The sequence below is a fragment of the Callorhinus ursinus genome, unplaced genomic scaffold (assembly GCF_003265705.2).
Source record: "Callorhinus ursinus isolate GAN/ISIS: 27379988/994484 unplaced genomic scaffold, GSC_fseal_2.0 scaffold13, whole genome shotgun sequence".
Lineage (NCBI taxonomy): Eukaryota > Metazoa > Chordata > Mammalia > Carnivora > Otariidae > Callorhinus > Callorhinus ursinus.
The window spans coordinates 14,579,120-14,603,985 of NW_027397075.1; the positions used below are offsets into that span (position 1 = coordinate 14,579,120).

The 24,866-nt window shown below is 53.5% G+C and overlaps 1 protein-coding gene across 16 annotated transcripts in view; it reads right to left on the bottom strand.

Moving 5' to 3' along the window:
* The window catches only part of MAPK8IP3 (mitogen-activated protein kinase 8 interacting protein 3), a 48,852-nt gene extending 27,513 nt beyond the window's left edge, over nucleotides 1–21,339 (bottom strand). For 4 of the 16 annotated variants that reach the window (XM_073899712.1, XM_025877053.2, XM_073899711.1 and 1 more), the window contains exons 1-4: nucleotides 20,878–21,335; nucleotides 6,377–6,497; nucleotides 4,798–4,868; nucleotides 4,458–4,549 (exon numbers count right to left, since the gene is read on the bottom strand). In XM_073899712.1, the coding sequence (XP_073755813.1) occupies nucleotides 4,458–4,549; nucleotides 4,798–4,868; nucleotides 6,377–6,497; nucleotides 20,878–21,195 (602 nt within the window). In that variant the 5' untranslated portion in view covers nucleotides 21,196–21,335. Of the gene's footprint in view, nucleotides 1–771; nucleotides 796–4,457; nucleotides 4,550–4,797; nucleotides 4,869–6,376; nucleotides 6,498–6,613; nucleotides 6,759–20,877 lie in introns of those variants that run through there. The other 12 variants (XM_073899707.1, XM_073899704.1, XM_073899706.1 and 9 more) reach the window with 7 other exon arrangements.
* Nucleotides 21,340–24,866: the final 3,527 nt, after the last annotated feature.

The window sequence follows — 24,866 nt, forward strand, 5'->3', positions numbered from 1 at the left end:
GTGTGAGCGTCCTGCCTCAAAGGACAACGGGGGGGATGCGTGCTGTCACCCGCTTCCAGAGCTGTGTGCAAGGACACACACTGCATCCAGAGACGGCCAGGCTGCTCTCCTGCAATGGGCATCATCCCCAGGAATCAAGCCTCATCTTCTCTCTGCTCCTCACAGAGCCACGTGTGGCCTGCTCCACAAGCCCTGGGGGTACGTGTGGGGCACTGCCTGTCCAGAGCTCGGCCACAGTGTCCCCTTGTCACATCCCGCTGCTCCTTTGGGAGATGCCATGCTCGTCCAGAAGCTACAGCCCGAGGGAGTCACGCTGCCTGTAGAGGTCAGGCTGCCTCCAAGGGTCACAGCCACACGCCGGTTCCAGGCCAGTACTTGGAGTGACTGAGCCGACTGTGAGCCCAGGTCCGTCTGACGCCAGAGTGCGGGGTCTCCACCCATGCCCACCGCCTCCCTGCAGTGCCAGCCTAGGGTTTCAGGCCCGAGGGCCCATCTGCGACCATGGACGTTTGCCGGGCGGGGCCCCTGTGCTGCTACCTATTCTGAGGCTGTCTCGGGGACCTGGGTCCCGCCCGCTGCGTCTGCTGCCTGGCCTCTAAGTGCCACACCCAGAGTCTGTGATCCATAATATCGCTGCAGAGAAATCTGTCAAGTGGGTCGAGGACGAGCCCTGGCCCTGTAATTAAGGACCACCAGCAGGACCGACTCTCCCGAACCCCAGGGCATCCCGAGCGCCCCGCACAGCAGCATGAACGCCAGCCCAGGCTTTACCTTTTCCTCCACGACTGGCGAGGGCTGCAGGGCAGCGACAGACACAGGGACGGCACATAGCAGCAACAGCACAGGGGTGAGACGAGAAGACAGCATTAGAGGGCACAGGTCACGCGCTCACGTGGAGGGCGAGTGTGCGTGGCAGTGGGCTCTGCGCCACGCAAACACACAGAGACATGCAGACATATGCACGCGACAGACACACAGCACTCAGACACGTGAGCTCTCCGCTGAGCAGCCAGCCCGCGGCTTTGCACGCACACTCAGTACGGGGTGGGTGTCCTCTCCCAGAACCCCAGCACGCGTGCACACCCAGGCACACACACGCTCACGCTCGTGGGCCCACACACTAACCAGAGTTTCTAAAGACACACACATTGAGAAAACCAGGCCAGAAGTGAAGGGAAACACCTGTCTGGGTTTGGCAGTGATCGATCAACGGCTCCCAGCGCTGAGGATGAGGCCCTGTCGGCAGGAGCCGGGGAGACTGAACTACGAAGCTGGGCAGACATACTTATTTCTCCCCAAAGAGCTGTGGCAGGAGAAGGGACAGCCCACAGAAGTGGGCCAGGGTGGTGGGGCCACAGATGCAGCAGCGCCGGTGACAAAGGCCAATGTTCCCTGGAAATGTTGGGTGGAGCTGCTGTCTGCTCACCCAGAAACAGGTCCTGGGGCAGCCAGACATGCACAGAGCGCCCTCAGAACGTCTGGGCCACAAGGAAGCGGCTGCAGGTGAGGCACGAGCCTGAGTCCCAGACGGTGGCCGGTTCCGTGGGCCGGTGAGCAAGGTAAACACGGAGGGCGGGCTGGCGAGGCAATGGGGCAGCCCAGACACACAGCACCACTCCTCTGCCTCCCAAACAAGTGCTGCTCCGGCCGTCACCCCCACAGGACGACTCTCCTCCTCGTGGCCAAGGGGACATGGCGGAGGCAGGCCATGTCCACGGAGGGTCTCAGCTGACAGTCCAGGTGTCTTCTTTCTGCAGGCAGGAATCTCTCACACACGGTAGTGCTTTGGCTCAGGAAGGTCTATTCATGGAGAGCCAAGGGCCTGGACACCATGCTGATCAAACGCACCCCAACCTTGGGGTGCTCTCTGCAGACATCTGGCCGAGAGCCCCTCCCTCTCCTGGGCAGCCGTTGGGTCCATTTTGCAAATGAAGGGGCTCCTGTGGGCTTGGCTGGGTGCGGAGAAAGCCCCCACCAGGACAGCCACGCCCGGAGGCACCAAAGGCCCCGAAACACCCAGGAGCGACAAATGGGTACAGCCAGGCAGCAGGCAGAACAGACCTGTTCCCTGAGGGAGGAGGAGAGCCCACATGGCCTCCAAGAGCTGCCGTGCAGCCTCAGAAGGGATCCCAGACGGGACTCCGTGAGCCAGCCCCTCTCAAGTGTGAGTCCTGACAGCAGAAGGGTGATGGCCACGATGGGCCAGAACCCAACTCCAAGCACAGGGAGCACCGCAGGGCCTGGTGCCAGGCTCGGTCCAGACTAAGCCACAGAGCCACAAGACCCATGGTGACAGCAGGCTCCCAGACCAGGTCCTGCCTCCGTCGCCCGGGGAAGCATCCATGGAAAGCAACCCCAGCCTGCAGTCACAGACCTCTTCTCTTCCAGGAAGAAACCAAGGCCTGACCTGGCCCCCGGTGACGGCCCCTAATAATGCTAGGGATGCTCAGGGCCCGGCTTTGGTGCCTGGGCAACTTCTGCTTTGGGCTGAGCCCACGTCATCCTGAGGTTCTGGGGATACCTGTTTCTGTGGCATCCCCAGGGCCCGGGGCACTGGCCATGCTGACTTAGGACCCTGAACGCTCAGGGCCTCCAGGTCCTGAGTTCAGAGAGCCCACCTCCCCTGGCTTCTGGGAAAACTGGGCCCTTCTCGCTGCACTCTCTCCTTCGTGACCTTCAAGGTGCTCCTGCCTTAAAGGGAACTGGCAGGGAACCAGCCTGAAGGTTCCGGAATGCTGCAGCCCTCAGGAACTGGCCACAAGCCCAGCACTCATCAGGGATGCCCAAGCTGCCCAGCCGCTGCAGCCCCGCTCAAAAACAATACGGAGCCCCTGCCCCCCCAGGTCAGCATTCAAGTGCAGTTACTCAGAAATCCTCCCGGTAGCTTCTGTGTGCTGGGGGTGAGGATGTGGCGGTGCGCTCAAGGGAAACTCTCCCGAGCTGGGAGCCAGGAGCTGGGAGGCTGTTACTTCCCCCTTCAGACAGTCTTGACTCAGGATCGACACCTGCAGAGTTCTGTCCTTTAAGCTGTTTGGTCCGTACTTCCCACCTGGTGTGGGGTCGCCACCAGCAGCCTGTGGTCCTTTCTCTAGGGCCTGAGTGCACAGCAGGGACGCGTCCACTAAAAGCCTGGGACTGTCTAGAAACGTGCGGCCATCCCCACCACCCTTCCCAGGTGCCACCCGGCCTTCACACATGTGTTCCGTGTTTCTGTTTTCAAGTCGACGCCTTGAGCACAGGGGTACAACGGCTTTGCCCACTGGGCCCAGATAGCCACACGCACAGTGGAAGGGCCTGAACCCGCCTATTCGTAGTGTACCCGCAGAAGAGGCAGGCCGGAGAAAGCTTCTGCGGGTGGTGGGGTGTGACCAGGGCTTCAGGCATCAGCCCGCAGGAATGAGGGGCCATGGCTGGAAAGGGACCAAGAGCTGAGCTCCGTCTGTGGGACCTGGGATCCCAACCTCCGGCCCCTCCTCCCACCTACTAGAAACTCGGGACGTCGGTACCCTTCCCCCCCTACCCCAGGACCAGGTCAACGACCTCAGTCTCCCACAGGCCAACTCCTGCAAGTTGGCAACACCGTGGGGAGCCTCGCTGACAGTCCGTGCCCTTGGAGACAGTGGTCCAATCTTATCCTGACCGAAGGTGCAGGTTAGCCCCCCTCCCCGCAGATAAAAGCAGCGGAGCTCCTGGGCTCAGATAAGCGAGGGCCAGAGTCTGCTGGTGCCGCCCTGCCACAATGAGAATGTGCTCCCTGTGGGGGTCGCCGGCTGTCCGGCCTCCCCGACCCGCCCAACACGGTCAGTTCTCATGACTCCAGGTGGTCAAGGCCCACAGAGTCACCGACAGCCCTGGATCAATGGATGTGGAGCCGCTGCCCCCCCCACAGATCCACATCTCACAGAAATCAGAACCTTGATTCTCGAATCCTCCGGCAGGGGGGATATCCGCTTTGTTTTGCAAAAGAGAAAGAGAGGTGTGCAAGTGTTTGGTGAGCTGCCTGAGGCTGCTCCAGACAGGGGCCGGAGCTGGGCTTCCAACCTCACCAAACGGCCCAGAGTGCCCGCGTCCTGCACACACTGTGCCATCAGCACGGGGTCTCTGCAGCCATCTGCACAAGACCGCGGAAGCCCCACGAGGGTTGATGTTGAGGCACAAACTTTAGTGAGTAGCTGAATCCACAAACACAGGATCTGAGTGAACAGGACTGGCCGCCCCGTTTCCTGGGGCCTTTGCGACTGCACACGGCTGGCAGGAGGCCCACATCCCCCTGGCCCCACTCTGGTGCCTGGCCCATATGCACACACTCCTGCCCCAGCCACACACTCTGATCAGACCCCCTCTTTTGAGTCAGAGGTGGACGCAGCTCTCCAAAGGCTGCCCTCCGCTCCAGAGCCCCAGAGCACCCTGGGGACGAGGAGCCACTAGAGGTCACAGTCTCCAGCTTCCCGCCTCACCTCCTCCCCGGCAGGCTGCCCTCGGTTTGGCTGTTTCCCCCGACTTGCTGCATCTTGGACCTCTCGATATGCTCCACATAGGTCTGGATCATCTGCAAAGGACAAAACTGCTGTGTGAGTCATCCGTGCTGACCCAGGCGTCTCTCCCTCAAGCCAGTGGTGCTGTCCAGGCCGGCAGTGCTCTGCCAGCAATGAAGCCACGTTCGTGGAGTGGAGTATGACCAGCGCACAGCTGGAAATTAGAAAGAAAAGGCCAGAAAGGCCAGCCAAGGCCAGCAGGCACACCCAGCTGCCAGGCTGCAGCCACATCCTCGTGTGTGGGTCACGGCCAGGAACCTACCTCTGTGTGTCGCTGGTGCAGAGCGTTGTACTCCTTCTTCATCTCTGACTCTCGTTCCTCCAACCGGGAAACTGGAAGACACAGCCATGGACTGTCAACAACACGGCCCGCCTCGCCACGCCTCCTTGCTTCCCCTCGTGCGTGTGGGCAGAAGGTTCCAGGACAAACTGATGCCTGGTGCAGACAGGACGGGTTTGGCCCGCAGAGACCCCGGGGGCACAAGAAGGCAGATCCCGGCCAGTCTAGGTGGCATGTGGTGTGTGTGCTGCGTGCCTGGAGAGTGTTCAGCTCCACCACCAAGACAGCCAGGATGACTGCAACCCACCCAGGGCTGCTATCTGTGCCTGGGCAGCCCGAGACGCAGGGAGCTCGCCGCAGTCAGGCGGAGACAAGACGTGAGCAAGGGGCTCGTAGAGGGGGCAGAGTTACGTGAGTAACCTCTGTGACATAGGAGAGAGCTCAAGGATAGTTGCCATGGGGACCGAAACAACAAGTATCCCTGATGCACACCAAGGGCTGGAAAGACCAAGCTGCGGCCATGGAACCTCCGGGCCGGCAGGGCTGATGCCCAGGAGGGCCCCCTCTGGCCCTGCATGTGCTCCGCCTGCCACAAGCAGGTGAGCCACCTGACTCGTCGACAGGCCTGCCGGGCATCTTGCCCCCTGCGTCCCGCCACCAGGGCGAGCATCTGTGGCCCTTTGTTCAAACTTCAACTGTGTCCCAGTGGCCCCAGCAAGTGGAGAAGCTGACGCACAGAGTGAGGCAAGGCACGTGCCCGTCACGGGCCTGGCATCCACGGGTGTGGTCCTTCCATGTGTGAGCCACCCTGCTCCCCCGTCTCCCACCTTCCCTGCTTCCTGGGGGTGGTTTTAAACAGATCTAACAGGTGACACCAGTCCACATCTCCAGCACCACCACAGGCTCTCTGGTTCCGTGATGTCCATAGAGGCCACGTCCCCCACCTCACAGCAGGGGCCTCAGAGTCGGCATCTCTACACAGCTCTCTGGGGGCCACACACTGAGGAGCAGCAAGGGCATCTGCAGGAACTGGGGGTCAGAGGCTCATGAGACTCGTGTACCTGGCTGCCCCTACCCCAGGGATGGACAGTCTGACCCCCAGCCTCTGCTCCAGCCTTGGGAGGGGCTGCCCATGTGTGCGGCAGGCCCTGGAGAGGACCCCTTCTGGCCTCGCTGCTGGCCACCTCAGCGGGCTCCCCCAGCAAGCTCTCTGACCGCCCAAGAGCAGCGTCTCCCAGGTGGCGGACAGACAGGAGCCGGCAACGCAATGGGGAGCTCTCATCGAAAGGGCTGGCGAGGTCCGGCCCAGGCCGCATATTCAGCAAAAATGCTTTGTCATCAAAGGGGCCTTATTTATCGATTTCCGCACAGGATTTGAGGCTGATTATGGAGACACGGAGCAGTGTGAAGGTATAAACAAGTGGTTGAGGGAATCACAGCGAAAGAAGGCAGCCGCCGGCTTCTATCAAAGCCTCTCCACATCCTTCCCAGCTGGGCCGTCTTACAACACACACATTCAAAAGCAATTCCCACTCCACCCTCCCACCCCCCAGCTACTTACTCTGATCTGCATAGTTTTTGGCCTTCAATTCCAGCTGGCGAGTCTGAAACTCATAGTGTTCCACCTGGATTTGCAGCTCTTTCTTCTCTTGTTCCAAGGCATCTTCAAATTCGATGAATTTCTGCACACAGGAGGAGAAAAGGGCAGGCGTCGTGAATGTGGGATGCCAGGTGACAGCAGGGCTCACAGAAGGGTCACACCGCCTGCCACCCTCTGTGGGCAAACCCTGACACACACCGTCCAGGAGCGGGGCCAGACGAGTTTCCCGGGAGTTAATACCTCTAGAACCTTCTAGTCAGCTCTCCAGAGAGTCTCACAGGGCCCTGATGTAGGAACACTCATGCTTCCTTTAATGATCTGTCACCATCTTGAAAGTCTTTTTTTTTTTTTTTTAAAGATTTTATTTATTTATTTGACAGAGAGAGAGACAGCAAGAGAGGGAACACAAGCAGGGGCAGTGGGAGAGGGAGAAGCAGGCTTCCCCCTGAGCAGGGAGCCCGATGCGGGGCTCGATCCCAGGACCCTGGGATCATGACCTGAGCCGAAGGCAGTCGCTTAACAACTGAGCCACCCAGGTGCCCAACCATCTTGAAAGTCTTAATAATTCTTTTTTTTTTTAATTTTTTTTTATTGTTATGTTAATCACCATATATTACATCATTAGTTTTTGATGCAGTGTTCCATGATTCATTGTTTGTTCATAACACCCAGTGCACCATGCAAAACGTGCCCTCCTCAATACCCATCACCAGGCTAACCCATCCCCCCACCCCCCTACCCTCTAGAACCCTCAGTTTGTTTTTCAGAGTCCATCATCTCTCATGGTTCGTCTCCCCCTCTGACATACTCCCCTTTTCTTCCTCTCCTGTTATCTTCTTCTTTTCCTTTTTTCTTAAAATATGTTGCGTTATTTGTTTCAGAAGTACAGATCTGTGATTCAACAGTCTTGCACAATTCACAGCGCTCACCGTAGCACATACCCTCCCCAATGTCTATCACCCAGCCATCCCATCCCTCCCACCCCCAACCACTCCAGTAACACTCAGTTTGTTTCCTGAGATTAAGAATTCCTCATATCAGTGAGGTCATGTGATACATGTCTTTCTCTGATTGACTTATTTCACTCAGCATAACACCCTCCAGTTCCATCCACGTCGTTGCAAATGGCAAGATCTCATTCCGTTTGGTGGCTGCATAATATTCCATTGTGTATATATACCACATCTTCTTTATCCATTCATCTGTCGATGGGCATCTTGGCTCTTTCCACAGTTTGGCTATTGTGGGCATTGCTGCTATAAACATTGGGGTACATGTACCCCTTCGGGTCCCTACATTTGTATCTTTGTGGTAAATACCCAGTAGTGCAATTGCTGGATCGAACGGTAGCTCTAATTTCAACTGTTTGAGGAACCTCCATACTGTTTTCCAGAGGGGTTGCACCGAAAGTCTTAATAATTCTTGAACAAGGGACCCCGAACTTCCATTTCCACAGCGGGCCCCACAAATCATGCCGCTGGTCCTTTTCCAGAACAGTAACATGACTCTTACCGACACTAAACACCTACATCAGGTCAAGTCTACTTTGCTCCTAATCTGCGTTCAGTTATGCTCGGTTCAGGAAGCCATTGCTACTGGAATAACCAACGGGGCTTGGTCTTTGGAATCTTTCCCTTATAACACAGAAAGCGTCTGAGCAAAACTATCATCAAACCAAGTGAAAAGAAAGCACTTTGCCAATAAACAAAAACAAAGACAACTCTTGAAAGATCTTGGGAGGGCTCCTGGCTCCACACTGAAAGCCAGGTATGGATGCAGGCCTCTGGGAGAGGGGAGGAATGGGCACCTGCGGCCACCCCAGGGTCGCGGGGGTGGGGTCCCCACGCCGATGCCACCAGCTGTAGTTCCTACAACAGCTCTTGGCGGGGAGCTGTTGACACCTCAGTTTTGTGGTGTGCGGAGCTGGAGAGGGCGGGGTGGGCAGGGGCCGGGAAGGGTGCGTGGGGAGCCAGGCTGGCAGCCTCACAGCTCCACCCACGTAAAGCACCACCACCCCGCAGCCAGGAAAGTGCACACGGGCGGCTCAGCTGTGCATAAACCGCCAGCACACAGTTTGACTCACTTGGACACAAGCAGCATCTGAAGAAGAAACAAAGGTTATTAACTGGATGATATGGGTATGTTTTCATTTGGGTAATTTTAGTTCCTGTTAGTTAAAAAAATTAACCGGAGGACGTGCAACATTGTGCTTCTGTGGGAACATCAGGCGGGAGTATTACAAGAAGAATATTTTTTAAAAAACCGTAATTGTACCACCCAGAGTCAGTTAACATGAGGCGATGTCCTTCCAAATGTGCATGCATGTGTGCACACACGTGCACACGAGCATACAGGGCCGATGTGCTACCTCTTGTACACAGAATTCTGGGGACCATTATCTTCAGCCGCGTAACCTGAAGTGTCTTCCTGCATCAAGAAACATACTCTCCCACTTCCAGTGTCGGTAGGCATGTGTGTGCAGAGCAGAGCTTACTCCATCAATTACCTGCTGTTGGGCTTCAAAGCTGCTCTAAAGCGTCACTGGGGTCACGGCCTGTGGAAATGCCCCATGGCTTCCTGCGATGGGAGACCGTGGTCCTGGGACCGTGAGCGGCTACGACCCCTCGGAGGGGCCGCCCAGCTCACTCTGCGCAGGCTGGGACAGGAGCCTCTCCCAGGGCCTGGACGCCTAGGGAACAGAGCTGGACAGCAGTGCTGCCAGCCTGACGGTGGGACCCGGCCCACCGTAACCATCCTGAGTTTCAGTTCCCTGGTGACCACAATACGTATCGGTCCCAAACAGCTTACTACGTCCTTGTCTGACGCCCTGCCTGCCACCGTGTTCCTGCTGTTCCTCGTGATCTGTGAGGACCCCGTCTTCCACGTGGCAGGTGCTTCCCCGGGACACAGGTGTGTGTGCACTACACAGCGTACTTCATCATTTCTTCTTCCTTTGTCACTCTGAAATGCCACCTTTCTCACGTGCTCAATCCTAATACAGATTTCGGTTTATTTGTGAGCCAGGTCAGAGCTTTCTCTGAACGTGGACTGCTCCATTATCCCTTAATATCGGACACGTAAGTCATCCTTTCAAGTCCCCTTTTCAACATTTTCTTGGTTATTCCCACTTGCTTATCCTTCTGGATTAACTTGAGAACCATCCGGAGTCACTTGATATGTTTATTTTTGCATAAGCAGTTTGCCTGTCCAAAAGCACCGGCTCTCTGGGCCTCGGGATGGGGTCCCGACCTGCGGGCTGCACCCCTGCGGTGTCACAAAAAGAAAAGGAGTCATTTCAGGGACATGTCCCCTCTATGTTTGCTCATGCATCACCTGCACTTGAGAGGTGGAAGTCAGCTGAGAGATTTCAAAACTATAGATGGTATCAGAAAGCCCGCTTCCAGATTCTTATGAAGGTCAAGAGAGACTTACTTAAATCTATCCTGATAGGTGATCATTAGAATCCAACCTGAGTGACAGTGCCAAAATGCTTTGTCATGCCCTAAAACCATGCCTACAGATTCCTGATGGAGCTAGCCCCAAACCAGGTCACAGGCAGAAATCCTCTGACCTTGATATTTGAAGGCTTTCAGCATCAGGAAATATGGAGACATGAACCAAGAGAGAAAGCAGCTAAGTGAGGCTGTGTACACAGGCATTCTCAAGGCCACAGCAGGTGGCAGGGAGACAGATCCCACAGTGGTCAACAGGATGTCTGTGGTTCTCAGGCCACGTGGAACCCCGGTGCCAAAGGGATGTCCCCACTGGGCGGGGATGCTCAGTACTTCGTAACTGGTGCCCTTCCATCTTCTCGGCACCCCTGCACAAAGGAGCGTGGGTGCTCCCGTGGGAGCCGCTCCCCAGGTGAACAGAGAGCCCCAAGAAACACACAAGTGACCATCAGCCGACTTGAGGACCCTGGCCTCGGACCCTCGCCCTCCCTGCGCAGCTCCCAGAGGCACCTGAGCAAGGTGAGACCACTGTTTCTGCACCACGGTGAGTGCGGCCCAGAACCTCTGTCCCTGGTCCCCCGGACGTGGGCATCCTACCGGACAGAAGTGATCAGGGGGCCCCTCAAGGCCTCCGAGTCTGTGAAAACATTACAAACACAACGTGGCATTCTACAGCTTCCAAGAAATCCTTTTTCTTCCCCTCTTGAGGATATTATTTCAATGTCATTCAAGTAATTTCGGTTAACAAAAAACAAAAGCCAGCCATTTAACCAAAATGGAATATGCAAAGAAATCATCAAATATTATAGGGAATAAATAATGTGAAGGAACAGTGTCTGGCCAAGACTAAACAAATACGGAATCTTTGTTTCTTAGGAGGGAGTGCTCAGGGCTGGACTGGGGAAGACGTCATCTTGGCAAGTAAGGGGGAGAGCAGGGGCACCCTGGTTGGCGGTTAGCTCAGGAGTGAAGAGAGCAGGTGGCACAGGGGACGGCCATGAGGGAGCAGGGCACTGTCCTACCTGGGTTAGCGAGAGTCACAAAAATCCAATAGAGGGGTTCAAAAAGACAGAAACTATTTTTATCTGCACATCATTTACTTTGGATTTAAGGGAATCGAGACTTTTCACTGGTGGGGGACAGTGTAGGGTGGAGACTAAGTCAAGTCTATAAAGAAAGTCTTCCAAAAATTTCTAAAGTAGAATCTGACTGTAACAAAATAGGACTGGAACTGAGAAGAATAAAAATTTGACTATGAGCATTCGGGTCAAGTGGGTCTGCGTGGTACTGGATTACACAAAAATACAAATCTCCTCTATCTGAAATCCCCTCTGCACACAGCAGTATCTCAATTCCAGAGATCTCCGGAAGGCGCGACTGCAGCAAAGCGAAAACTTCGTACACATGCTCACTGTACTACAAGTTTGGATTTGAAATTATCATCTGTCCAACCAAGTCTAATCAAAATGTCATGAGGCACATGATAACCCACAGGGTTGTTTACGCTCACTCATAGGACCGATCTTCTGAGCTGCCTGAAGAGCAATGACTAGCCATCCTATGACAAAGGGACCTGCATCTTATCCTTAGCATCTAGATATGAAACAGCTAATTCTCGCATCTAAATACCAATATATAACACATGATTCCCTTTTTAGATTTGTTTTTAAGTATACTACTCCCTCCCTCCCACTAACAAAGAGCTGGGTTTTAAAATGAAACTCAGCTTTGGTTTTCAGAATTTGCTTTCAGGTGAATCTCAAGATACATACTGAAACAACCTGAGTGCGGGCTCTTCCAAACTAGGAGCCAGAGGAGGCCTTTCTCAGTGTTCCAGAGAACGAGGTCATTCCTCCTGACGTGTACAAAAAAGCACAGGTAGAAATAAACTGACTTTTCATGTCAAATATAAAATTAAAACCACAGCAGACATCAGGATCCCCGATTCCCAGAACGCAAGAGAGGTTATCAGGTAAACACTCTTTTATAACGTAATCATCTGTTCTGACAACTTTCATAACCCAGGGTTATTTTAATGGCAAAGTAAATTAGCATATTGATTCTAATTCTCCCCTCGTCTGTGTCCTTTAGGTCAAGGTCATACATAGGAAATAATTCAGTTCTGGCTGGTTTGTTGGAAATGAACCCAAAGGGAATCAGAGATCTCATTTTCTTCGATCAATTTCTTCTGCGGGCAGTGAGGGGATAGAGCAGATTTCCAAAAGAAAAGTGCTCTTTTTTGGACTTTTATTTTAGGCAGGCAGAGCGGTAAACACTCAGGCTATGGGGCACAGGCTTCCGTGTGTGGGGGCTGACTCCCTCATACAGTGTTTATAGTGATCAAATATTTACCAGGCGCTCCCGGCGGGGGGGGGGGGCAGTGAACCCCTGAGACCTCAAAGCACAGATGTTCTTTACAGCTTTCTTTCCATTTTCCACAATGGGGTCAGCACACAGACGTGAAATGCAGGGTAGGCAGGGGAGTAGAGCAGGATGGAGCGAGATGGCTCGCTGGGGGGGTGCACGGGGGAGGGACGGAAGCGCAAGTCTGTATTCTAGCATGACACACATGTCTGAGAGATCACGCCACCCCCGTGCAGGAATCCAAGAATTGCGCTGGAGTCACAAAAAAAAGCAAAGTTTCCTCACGTTTGTGTTAAAGGGACCACTGATTCAGCATCCGCCTGAATGGAATCCCAACGAACGGCACTGGTTTAATTCATAGTGATTTCCAAGGGTTGGCAAGACAGACACAAAAAATCTGTGTGTGTGCCCAAAAGAATGTTATGGTTATGTTTACATATTAAATATTAATAAACATTTTATATATTAAGAGACAGGCTATATAAAATATATACATAGGACACATAAAATACATGATGTGGTTGGTAATGTGGGATGGAAGGAAAAGGAAGATAAAACTAAAAGCCCGATGCCCCACGCCGGGAGAAGTGAACCTCCAGGACCCCGTGTTCTCTGGAGCATTCTCAGCAGTGTACCCTGGCTCCCTTAACTTGCTCATCCGCTCAGCTTCTGCCTGGCTGCTGCTGGGTTTAACAGCACACGGGGCCTAGGGTGCTGGCTTTGTGGACACAGGGTCTTGCTGTCCAGAAATGAACACAGCAGACGTGACCCGGGCCCTGGGCCACATGCGTGAGCAAGCACCCACGGGCTTCCACAGTGAGGAGAAGAGCCCATGAAGGGGTCAGGCACCCAGAGTGCATGAAGTTTCTGGGGAAGGGTGCACGGAGACTCTTGTGAGAGGCGTCACTTTGAATCTGTCGCTGCAGACAGTCAGAATCTAAACGTGCCAACTTTTGCTGCCCAAACCCTACTGGGTGAGGTGTGGTCCTCCAGGACAAGGACCTGTCCCCCGCTTAATCTGGCATTCCCCAAATCTTCTGCGCATGAGAGGTGATGAGTATGCGGACTGAGAGCTAACTTCCCTGGGGTGAGACTTTTCCGCCCTGGTGACTCGGGTGCTTTTTTTGGGACTGACTGGTCCTATCGCCGGCCACCCACTGCTCCGGACCTCTCCTGGGCTTTCTCTCCCTGGGAACCCCCACGCGCAGCTGCATCTGAGCCGGGTTCGGAGAAGCCACCTCCCGCTCCACCCATAGGGGAGGGACGGACGGCCACATGCGCACAGGGCTCAGCGCTACAGGGAGGGATAAGGACCACACTCACAACCACCCGGAAGAATCTCAACATCATTATGCTGACCAAAAGAAGCTAGACAGAAAAAGACAAAACGCCTGCACAATTCTATTTATATGAAGGTCTGGAGAACGTGCAGGACTCTACAGTGATGGAGAGCAGACCAGTGGGGGTGGGGAAGCAGGGGGAGGTCACCAAGGGGCAGGAGACACTCAGGGATGGTGGCCACTCTGGGTGGGTTTCTGGGTGTACACATGTCGAGACTCACCAAACTGCACAAATACGTACAGTTCAGTGCATTCACCTCCATAAAGGTGTTAGAAAGAAAGAAACACAGAAACGAAGATATAGCCCAGGGTCAAAGATCTCGCCGTGGGCCGTAACACCAGCATTTCTAGGTGCTGGGGACTTCTCGCCAAATTCTTCACAGCCTTTTGATAATTTCCTCACCTCCCCATTCTATCCTACACAGCTGGTACTCCTGTTTTGTTGCTGTTTATCTCACACTGTTTTCTTCTGTCTGGTCTCCTGTAACCAAACCTACTGCTTCGGGAGCTCTCCTCTTTCTGGAACGTGCTCACTGAACAGCGTTTCCCTGTGTCGCCTGCCCGCCCTCCCCGGAGAGCTGAAGGCTCCCGTGCTCTGTGCCTGGGGCGGGGCTGCCTGTGCTGGGGGCCCTAGTGATGTGTGGCTGTTTAAACTCACTAAAATGGTGTAAAATAAGAACTCGCTTCCTCTGTTGCATGAGCCATACATGAAGTGTCAGTGGCCCCGTGTGGTCATCAGCTACTGAAGCAGACAGCACGAATGAGAAATTTCCATCCTCACAGAAGGTTGTGTTGAACAGACCACTGCTCTACCAACTCAACCACAGAGCCCTTGCCCTTCAGGGACCAGACACACTGTTGGGTGTGGTGTGCACAGAGGCAGAGGAAAGCCTCCTCTCTCTTCATCTGCACACGCACAGGTGGCTAGCATCTCTTTGAGGTGTGTCGTCAGCGGGAAAAGAACCAGCCTTGGGGTAGAAAGAGCTAGAAGGGCACTGCCCCCTTAATCAAGCAGGAGGCAGCCGTAGGGTGCCGGGGTGCGAGGCACAGGGACCTATCCCTCTAGCTGGGCCCTAATTCATCTAAGCATTCAGCATCTGGATGCGCTCTGTGCAGCCCTCGTGCCAGACGCCAGGAAGGCAGGGGTGCCCAGGAACTGGAACCGCACGCAGGGGGGCGGCGCAGGGAACAGGCCCCAGAGGGAGGTGGGCCTGGCGACCGCATCACAATGAGGCCAGGCCTGGCAGGGTTCAAGCAGGAGGGGATCCTCTCTCTCTCTCTCTCTACCCAGAGTAGTCCCATCCCCACCTGTCACTGCGCATCCCACACGCCTACCTCATCAGCACGCGGGTGTCCAGTAATGTCTCCCCCAGTACCTCCCCACCGGGTGCCTGCCCCCAGATCCAATCCCCAAAGCCTGCAGCAGAGTCTGGCATCCGGACTGCCGGGGACACCGGGGAGGGGAGATGGGACGCGCCTTTGCAAAAGTTCCCTCTGGCTGAGGAAGGGCTGGGACAGGGAGCGAGGCCGGGAGGCCAGTGGGAGGCACCAACTGGAACCAGGACAGTGGCAAAGGAGATGAGAAAGGCGCCTAAAACCAAAATCAGGCCAAAAGAATGGCTGGGACTCAGTGAGCGGTGGGACAGGGGAGCTAACACCCGGACGTTTCCCAGAGCACAGGCATCACATGCCTGAAAAGGCACGTTGGCCCGGCTGCTGGCGGCGCCCCTGGTTGTCTGCTGTAGTAACAGGCCATCCTGCAACCCTCCTGACGAATGGGGCCTGAGAGAGGGACCCTGTCCCGTGCTTGTTGGGCCTCGTCCCCTGACACCTGTCCTGCACACAGCAAGGGTTTCAGACACTCAGAGAAGCACACGACATCACCTCTGGGGGCTTCCTGCCAAACTGGGGGGCATCCATCCCACAAAACAGGGGTCCTGTGATGTCACAATCGTCGCGGTTGCAAAAAGCAGAAAGCGAGGACCCAATCCAGAAGAGAGGAGGCTATGGGGACAAGCAGGACCCTGGAGGTCATGCAGAGCGAGAGGGAGGGATGGAGAGACAGAAGGAAGAGCGAAGTAGAAAAATGTTCCCATTTGGGAATCTGGGTGCAGGGTGTTATTTCTGCAACTTCTAGAAATGATTCTAATACAGGAAGTTTTAGAAAACTTTAAAATAAAAAAACCAGTGGGGAACCTGGCTGGCTGAGTAGGAGGAGTGCAACTCTTGATCTCAGGGTCGTGAGTTTGAGCCCCACACTGGGGGTAGACTTTATTTTAAAAAAATTTTGTTTTGTTTTTAAGATTTTATTTATTTATTTGACAGAGAAAGACACAGTGAGAGAAAGTACACAAGCCGGGGGAGTGGGAGAGGGAGAAGCAGGCTTCCCGCCGAGCAGGGAGCCTGATGTGGGGCTCGATCCCAGGACCCTGGAAACATGACCTGAGCGGAAGGCAGACGCTTAACGACTGAGCCACCCAGGTGCCCTAAAAAAAATTTTTTTTAATAAAAAGACCCACAGGGGCACCTGTGTGGTGCAGTTGATTAGGCATCTGACTCTTGATTTCAGCTCAGGTCATGATCTCAGGGTCCTGGGATGGAGCTCTGAGTCGGGCTCTGCACTCAGCACAGAGTCTGCTTGAATTCTCTCTCTCCCTCTGCTCCTTCTCTCTCAAAATAAATAAAATCTTTTTAAAAAATAATAAAATAGGGGTGCCCAGATGGATGTCGGTTAAGCGTCTGCCTTCGGCTCAGGTCATGATCTCAGGGTCCTGGGATTCAGTCCTGCACTGGGCTCCTTGCTTGGTGGGGAGTCTGCTTCTCCCTCTGCCCCTACCCCTGCTCTCTCTTTCTCTAGTGCTCTGTCAAATAAATAAATAAATAAAATCTTAAAAAGAAATAATAATAATAAAATAAAATAACCTGCAAAACCCAGATATTAACTTTAATTTAGAAGCCCCCGTTTGGGAAGAAGTAACTATAGCAGTCCTTGACCCTGCTGTGTAGCTGTGGCCAGCAGCCCAGAGAGTTTCTGCCCCCGGAGGACAGGCAGGGGCCGGGGCCCCTCCCCCACATGTCCAGTCTGGCTGGGAAGCACCTCTTTGTCTCCATTTTTAAGGGAGCTCTGGTTGTTCTCCTGCAGACTTGGTACAGCTATCTTGGGTCGACCTTTATTTATTTATTTATTTTTAAAGATTTTATTTATTTATTTGACAGAGAGACATAGCGAGAGAGGGAACACAAGCAGGGGGAGTGGGAGGGGGAGAAGCAGGCTTCCCGCGGAGCAGGGAGCCCGATGCGGGGCTCGATCCCAGGACCCTGGGATCATGACCTGAGCTGAAGGCAGACACTTAACGACTGAGCCACCCAGGCACCCCTTGGGTCGACCTTTAAAAGGCAATCTGGAAAGGCAGCGCTGGCCACTTAATGGCTTTGTCTAAAAAAAAATAATTTTTTTTAAGATTTTATTTATTTATTTGAGAGAGAGAGAATGACAAAGAGAGCACATGAGGGGGGGAGGGTCAGAGGGAGAAGCAGACTCCCTGCTGAGCAGGGAGCCCGATGCGGGTCCGATGCGGGTCCTCGATCCTGGGACTCCAGGATCATGACCTGAGCTGAAGGCAGTTGCTTAACCAACTGAGCCACCCAGGCGCCCCCAAAAAAAATAATTTTATAAACTGTTTTTAATAGTACAACATGGCAAGAAAAGAAATCCCATGTCTTGTCCAAGGTGAATTTGCTGTTTGTAATGTGGGAAACCAGAAGAAAACCTCCGCTTCAGTGCAACAATTCACTGAGAAGAAAAGGCAGATTGGTCATCTCTACAGAGGAGGATTAGGGCTTTTCCTCCCTCCAGCTTAATCCTATCCAAATGTTCTCCCGCAAACTGAATTACTTTTATGCAACCAGAAACAAACAGTTTGGGGTAAAACTTTCCTCCCGTTGGGTGCCTTTCTTACGAAGCAGCAGATGCCGGGGCCTCAGCAAATACCCATGTACACTGGACAGTCTTGTAGGAGTTCGGGGTATTACTAGTAGTTTCTTTAGGGCTGAGATGAGTTTGATGCAACAACAGCTACTGATTTTTCATCCTATGTGCTACATGCCTGACCTCTGCAGGGAAGAGGGCTCTTTGCTATCTGGGGAGCCCTCTGCCTGTTCCTCTTGCAGGGTCACACCAGGTGGGCATCTCCTCACGCTCCAGTCCTCCCACTCAACTGCCCACTTCCAGCCTTTCCTAATGGTAGGAAATCAGATAAAGATTCAGCATTTTTAAGGTCTCTGTAGAAATTTTAGAAGCCAGCCCTGCAAGCTTGAGCAGGACTCAATGAAGTCAGTTATAAGTGCAAAGCCCACACAACCAGAGACCGAGATGCCCGCACTTGCCATCTGCAAATCCATCAAGGTGCTCTCTCGCCCGACTCAACTAAACCCGTCTCTCTGCAGTTCTTCAGGAAAACAACAGCCAACAATGGGACTTGGCACTTGATATGAAAGCAGCTTCAGGGCTGGCAACTCCCTTGCTTTACAGAGGTGGCCATGGCAGCCAGAGAGGGGCAGACTGGTCGATGGAAGTGCAGCTCCCAAGGGCAGGGCTGGCACTCAAGCCTGCGTCTGTGGACTCTGGGCCTCGGCCCCACTCCTTGGAGCCCACTATCTCTAGCCAGACCTAGAACATACTCCCCATCTCTTGTTGCTGTTATCATGGGCAGTAAGTGAGGGACAGGGATATTTGCTCTGCTCAAGGCTTTTTAAACAAAACCTGCAGGTTCCGCCTGCTTGGAAGACTGCAGGCGGCTTGGGTTACCCAGCTCTGACTAAGCCTTCTTGAGCAGAGTGGCCAGAGATGCAGCAGCTACTGGGCAACATGAGTGTGTCTCAGCCTGTGACGTTCCAGCTTCTGTATTATCAAACACACATCTGTGATCTCAATTCCCCGCCTAGGAAAAGAAGTGGTCTTTTCCACAAAACTGGAAATGACTGTTGGATTTAATGAACATGATACAATGTCAAAATGGTTACAGTATTTGGCCCTTTTCCTTAGTTGTAACATCACCTGAGGTCTTTGCAAGGGCATCTGTTAGCATCTAACCACAGCTTTGTGCTGGCTAGCCAAGCATTTGTTTGCTTCGTGGCTCTCTGCTCAGGAAGCTCTGTGCCGCTTCTCTTCACAGCGTTAAAGACAGTGTCCTGCAAACCACACGTACACCCTCTGGCTCTTAGTCCAGGGGAGTGCGAGGGGGAGGCCAGAAGCAGTCACTCATGGCTGAACTTGAGCTGTACAGAGCAGAGCAGAGGCCTCATGAATACTGAGCTAATTTTTAAGCTAGATGGTTATGGTTCGTAGCCCTAAGGTTGTCCATCTGGATTTTCCCCCTTCAGTGTCTTCTCAACCACAATGCTGACCACAGAGGTACGAGAAGAAAGAAAACAAACTTACTCAAAACATCATCAGTTAGACATTACGTGGGTGCAGAGAGGAGTCAGAGAAGTGGAGGGCACTGCCCAGCACTAGGGAGGCAGCCCCAGCCCCATGGCCGGGCAAGGGAACCCCAGAACTCCAGTATTCTGGAGGTGAAGCTCACTGATCTCCCACAGCAGCATGATATAGAAAGAAGAACCCAGGCCAGGATTCAGGGTAGACTGGGTTCGCTGTGGCTCTTCTAGGGCATGTGATCTTCGTCCAGCACCCCCCCTTCTTGGGTCCACTTCTTCCCCAGTAAACGCCTAGGGCCACTCTCAACCCTAAAATCCTATGAGCTCTTGCATACCCTTAAGTTGGGACCTTTAAACCAGTTCACAGCTTGACACCCCAATCAATAAACAACAGCCTCTTGACAGACGTATGAAATCCAAAAGCAAAATAATTACCAAAAGTAGGAATGATATAAAGCACTTTAAGTTTTTATAAACATGCTTTAAACCAAACTAGGACATAAACCACTCTGATTTAAGAAAAAGCCCAAACACTGAAACAATCTTCTATTTCAATACTAAAGTAAAAAACGTGTTAAGTCTAATCAACTGGAAAAAAAAATGTGGCTCATTTAATAAGAAACTCTGTATTCATAAAGCAGAGAATATCACCTAATGCCTAGAATAACAGAACATCCGAGAAGCTTAGAGATCACCTAGGGCAATTGATTCATTTGATGGAAAATCAAAATCCAGACTGGGCAGGCGATGAGGCCAAGGTCAGAGGAGCAAAGCAGGGATGGGAGCCCAAATCCCCTGCATCCCTGGGTCTGGCATACTGGGAGCTAAATGTTTGATGGTGAATGAATGAAGGCAAGCAGTGTTTCCTACAATGCACGGTTCTCCAAACTGGTTCATGAAGAAGTGATTTCCAGGTTATGGAGATATCCTAGAACACCATCAAATAATTCAAAATTCCATTTGTAATTTCTCAGAAGCCAGAGTGGAATTTCTCAGCCTTTCCCAGATAAGCTAACAACCTTCCCAACTGAGGGGAGGACAGGGCAAAGACATCACCTCCAGAAACCTGGAGTCCTTCTCCGGTGCCAGGGTGGCAACCCAACCGTGGCTCTCTCCTTAGGTGTTTACATCAATCACCAAACTCATCCATGTCACAGACCTCGGAAACACTGGGCCAGGGACAAGGGAAAGATCTTGTGACAACAGACCGCTTCCAGACGCAGAACCCTAAGATCAGATATCCCTTTTCTAGCTGGATTTAGAATTGCAGCAGCCAAACACAGTAATGGGGTCTATTTAGGAAGCCGGTTTGCGACACACACACACACGAACGGACATCTGGAATGAGAGGTGGGTATAGGGGAGGAAGCGAGGACTGGTGTGAGGTTCGGGGCCGCTGAGGCTGCAGGCTCCTGTGCCGCCAGGGGCTCCGGAGTGGAGCGGGGGGGGGGGGGGGGGGGGGGGGGGGGGGCCGGGGGGGAGCAGGAGAGGGTGGCTGCCGGGGGCTTAAGGGCGGAGCAGAGGGGGATGGCGGCAGGGGATTCCGGGGCGGAGCAGGGAAGGCGCCGGGTCGGGGGCTCCCGGGCCGAAGCAGTGGGGGTTGAGGTCGGCCGGGGGCTCCGGGGCCGGAGCGGTGGGAAGGTTGAGGTCGGCCGGGGACTCCGGGGCCGGAGCGGTGGGGGGGTGGTGAGGTCGGCCGGAGGCTCTGGGGCCGAAGCAGGGTGGGGATGGTGAGGTCGGCTGGGGGTTCCGGGGCAGGAGCACTGTGGGGAGCTCCCGGCCCCCGGGCGCGGCCGCCGGGGCGGGGCGGGGCAGGGCGGGGCGGGGCGGGACGGGGAGGGTCTCCGGGCGGCCGGCCCGGCCCACGCACCTCCTCGGCCTGCTTGCGCAGCGCCTTCTCCCGCTCGTACTGGGTGAGCAGCTGCTCGTTGTCCTCGCGCAGCAGCTCCAGCTCTACCTCGTGCTCCTGGTTCTCGCTGAGCACCGAGTCCAGGTTCTCCAGCACGTTGACCACGAGCGGCATGAGCTCCTTGACCACCTCCTCGTCGTAGCAGTGGATGAGGCGCTCGAACTCGCGGTAGATGGAGCCCGCCAGGCCCGACACCCGCTCGGACATCACCGAGCCGGAGCAGTAGTCGTCCTGGTACACCACCACGCCGCCGCCCTCGTCCATCTGGATCTCCATCATCGCGGCCACCGCCGCCGCCAGCGCGGCCCGCTGTCCGCCGGCGCGCCCGCCCGCCCCGGCCGCCCGTAGTCCGCAGGCCGCGGCCCGTAGCCTCCGCCGCCGCCGCCGCTGTCGCCTCAGGGCTCAGGCGCCGCCGCCGCCGCCGCCGCTGCCGCTGCCGCTGCTGCTGATGCTGCTGCAGCTGCTGCCGCCGCCGGCGAGGCTGCGCCCGTCAGTCAGCGGCCGGAAGTCCTGCTGCTCGGAAGTCCCGCCCGAGCGCCGCGCCGCCGCGCCGCCGCGCCCCTAGGGGTCGTGGAGCCCGTGACGTAGCGTGAGGTCGCCCCCGGGGCGGAAGCTCGGCCGAGCGGGGCCGGAGGCACTTCCGGTCGGGGTATTCACTGCAGCTGCCCGCGGGCGCGGGTCGCACTCCACGGACTTCCGCAGCTACCACGACACCGGCCCTGTCCCGTGACCTGGCGTGTGCCCCAGGAGCATGGTTACACGGTCGCCACGCCGCCCGCTCCCGCGCACTCGTCCCCCCCGAACCCCGGAGGCCCGGTAAAGGGCAGTCGCCCCTCTCGCCCCCTCCTCCAGGCCGCCGCGGAGTCCTGCGTTCCGTGGGCCTCTTTCAGACTCCCCAGGCCCACTTTACCGTGCCACCACCCACTGGGTCTTCCAGTTCAGTGCTTGTATTTTAAATTTGTGTCCTGCTTGATCTTACAGCCTACGGCTTGATAGGCTTGCTATTTCTTACACTTGCAGCCACTTCTATGAAATCTCAAGGTTTTTTTTTAAGTAAGTCTCGTAATCACCCCGCACACACGGCCTTCGCGGGCCTGATTGTGCCGTCTGGTGTTGCGGTTGACTCTGGCCCTGGCAGCCCCGCCCTTCCCTTATGGGGAATTCCCTTGGTGGGAATACTTTGAAGCCTGAATTTAGAGTTGCTCCGGACGGGTTTGCATTTTCTTTCACTGGCATCTGGGGACACCATCAACCCACAACTTACACTTGCAGCTTGGGGGCCACCCAGGTAGTGCTAATTCTGATTTAACACAAACACAAAACTGATGTAGCTTAATGCCGACAGAAATGCTCTTACCCTGGCTTTTACCTAACGAAATGCTTCAAGGTCAGTTCACCCTAACCTGATTGCACCAAATCAATGAATTGTCCTGCAGATGATGCCCTAAGTACTATTACACCAATGTTCTCCTTGTGACCTAATTTGCTCTATGGATGGATGCACACCCACTCCATTAAGAGAGAAACCAAGATCCCACCTCAGATTCACATTATCTGGATTTTGATGCTAGCTAAGTGACTCAATCATCCCAAATTTCATTTCCAAACTGAGCCTAAAAATATTACCAATCTCCTGGGAAAGTTATGAACATTATTAGTAAGCTAATCCATGAAAGGGACTTAGCACAGCTCTAGTCAATAGTAAGCATACAATATAGAATAGGTTTATTCTCAAAATGAGGACAAACAGGTATGTTAAGTTTTTCCTGGTAAGTTACAAAGAAAGCTTATGAGTGTTTTGGGGGGATGGTGCCCAACTCGTAAAGACATGCCTTAGGCCTTTTTCCGGACACAATCCCTGAAGTGCCAACTATAGTCGGGCAGCCCCCACTGTGAGAGGCCAACTGACTTTGCCACCAACTTTATTGTTTTTTTTTTTTTAAGATTTTATTTATTTGACAGAGACACCGTGAGAGAGGGAACACAAGCGGGGGGAGTGGGAGAGGGAGAAGCAGGCTTCCTGCAGAGCAGGGAGCCCGATGCGGGGCTCGATCCCAGGACCCTGGGATCATGACCTGAGCCGAAGGCAGACGCTTAACATCTGAGCCACCCAGGCGCCCCGACTATATTGGTTTTCATTACTAACATAATTGGACACATTTCCTTGACATTGGTTGAAACAAAGTTTTAACAAGATAATATGCTGGATAATTCCTGATGCTTACTGAAGGATACAGCTAGAGCACTTGCGCATCAGGCAACCTAAGCTAGAACTTGCTTTAAAAATAGACTTGCTTTCAGATTTAAGATAATTGGAGATACAAATTTTTTTCTCACTGCAAGACCCTAAAATGTAAGATGAGAACACAGGTCTCAAACGTTCCACTTTAGCCTGGCTCTGTCAATGGATGGAGCACTGGGCTTCCAGGAGCGCACTTGCTGTGATGAGCAGTGGGTAACATATGGAAATGCTGAATCCTATACCATACAGCTGAAACTAATAGTACACTGTATGTTACCTGGAATTTATTTAAAAAAAGGTCTAATTTAATTTGCTAAGAGTCATCTAGATCCTTGTAATATCCTTCTCAATTCTTCCTACGCTAAATTTTGATGGCACTTTGTAGTCACACATAAAACAGGAATATTTCATTTATGATCTCCAAAATACTAAGGATTAAGGATATCATGCAAAGAAATGAACTGAATAACACAGGAGGAATATACATCCTCACCAAGTGTGGAAAATAATAGGTACAAGTTATGCTGTGGAAAGACCCAGTACATTTCTGGAGAAAGCACAGGACATGCAACAGTAACCTTTCCGGTTTGTCACTCCCTCACTGTAACATGGGTGGAGCTACATTGTTCTTCGACCTTTCAGACGTGGCCGCGGCCCAGCCCCTGGAGGCAAATGGGTTTTGATTCTGCGGCCCGAGCTGGCCTATGGCTGGAGCAGCGGCTCCAAACTGGCAGTGTAATGTTCCCAGCGCCTAGCCCAGGTCTTGAGACATGCTCCGCCCTGAAACGTGTTTTCAGATGAACAAATGAAGGCAGAGTCAGGTAGTGTGTGTCAGGTTTTCTTATTTGAGAGAGTGCGTGCACATGTGTGTGAGCAGAGGGAGAGGGGGAGAGAGAGAATGTCCAGCAGACTCCCTGCTGAGCACGAACCCGAAGCACGGTTTGATCCCAAGACCCAGAGATCATGACCTAAGCCGAAATCCAGAGTTGGAAGCTTAACCAACCGAGCCCCGCAGGTGTTCCTCTGTTTCTTTCTGATGTGCTGTTCTGGTGTTGGCCCTGGTCCAGCAGGAAGAATGCTGTGTGGCCTATGGGGCAGGCGTGTGTGTGTGTGTGTGCTGTTCTGGTGTTGGCCCTGGTCCAGCAGGAAGAATGCTGTGTGGCCTATGCGGCAGGCGTGTGTGTGTGTGTGTGTGTGTGTCTCCAAGGGTCTGAGCAGTTTCATCATCTTAGATCCACATAATGCACATAGATATTGTCTGCTTTTAGGACATATGAAAATTCCTAATGTATAAGAGGAAAAGATATTCAATATGTGCTTTCTCTATAGGATTTTAACCTACGGACAAACTGAAAACAGCACCTCATCTACTCATTACTGAGGTCTGTTACTGGAGTTTCAAAGTCCACTCAGGGGCAAGTTCAATACCTTCAGTTTTTTAGGAAAACAAATGGTGTAGAAGAAAAAGGAATCATTACCTTTAGCTTACAGAAACTGGCATATTGGCATATTCTGGCATATTCCTGCTCATTCTACTCAAAGCTAAGTCTTTGCTTTCCAAATCTTAAAACCTTAAATCTGTAATCTTTGAGAAGATTAGTTTGGGCATCCTGGGCATCCTCTGGCTAAACGGAAGGAAAAAAAATAAAAAGGCAAACCCCTTCACCAGAGAAAAGCTGTAAGGAAAGGAGCAGGGCTCAGGCACCGT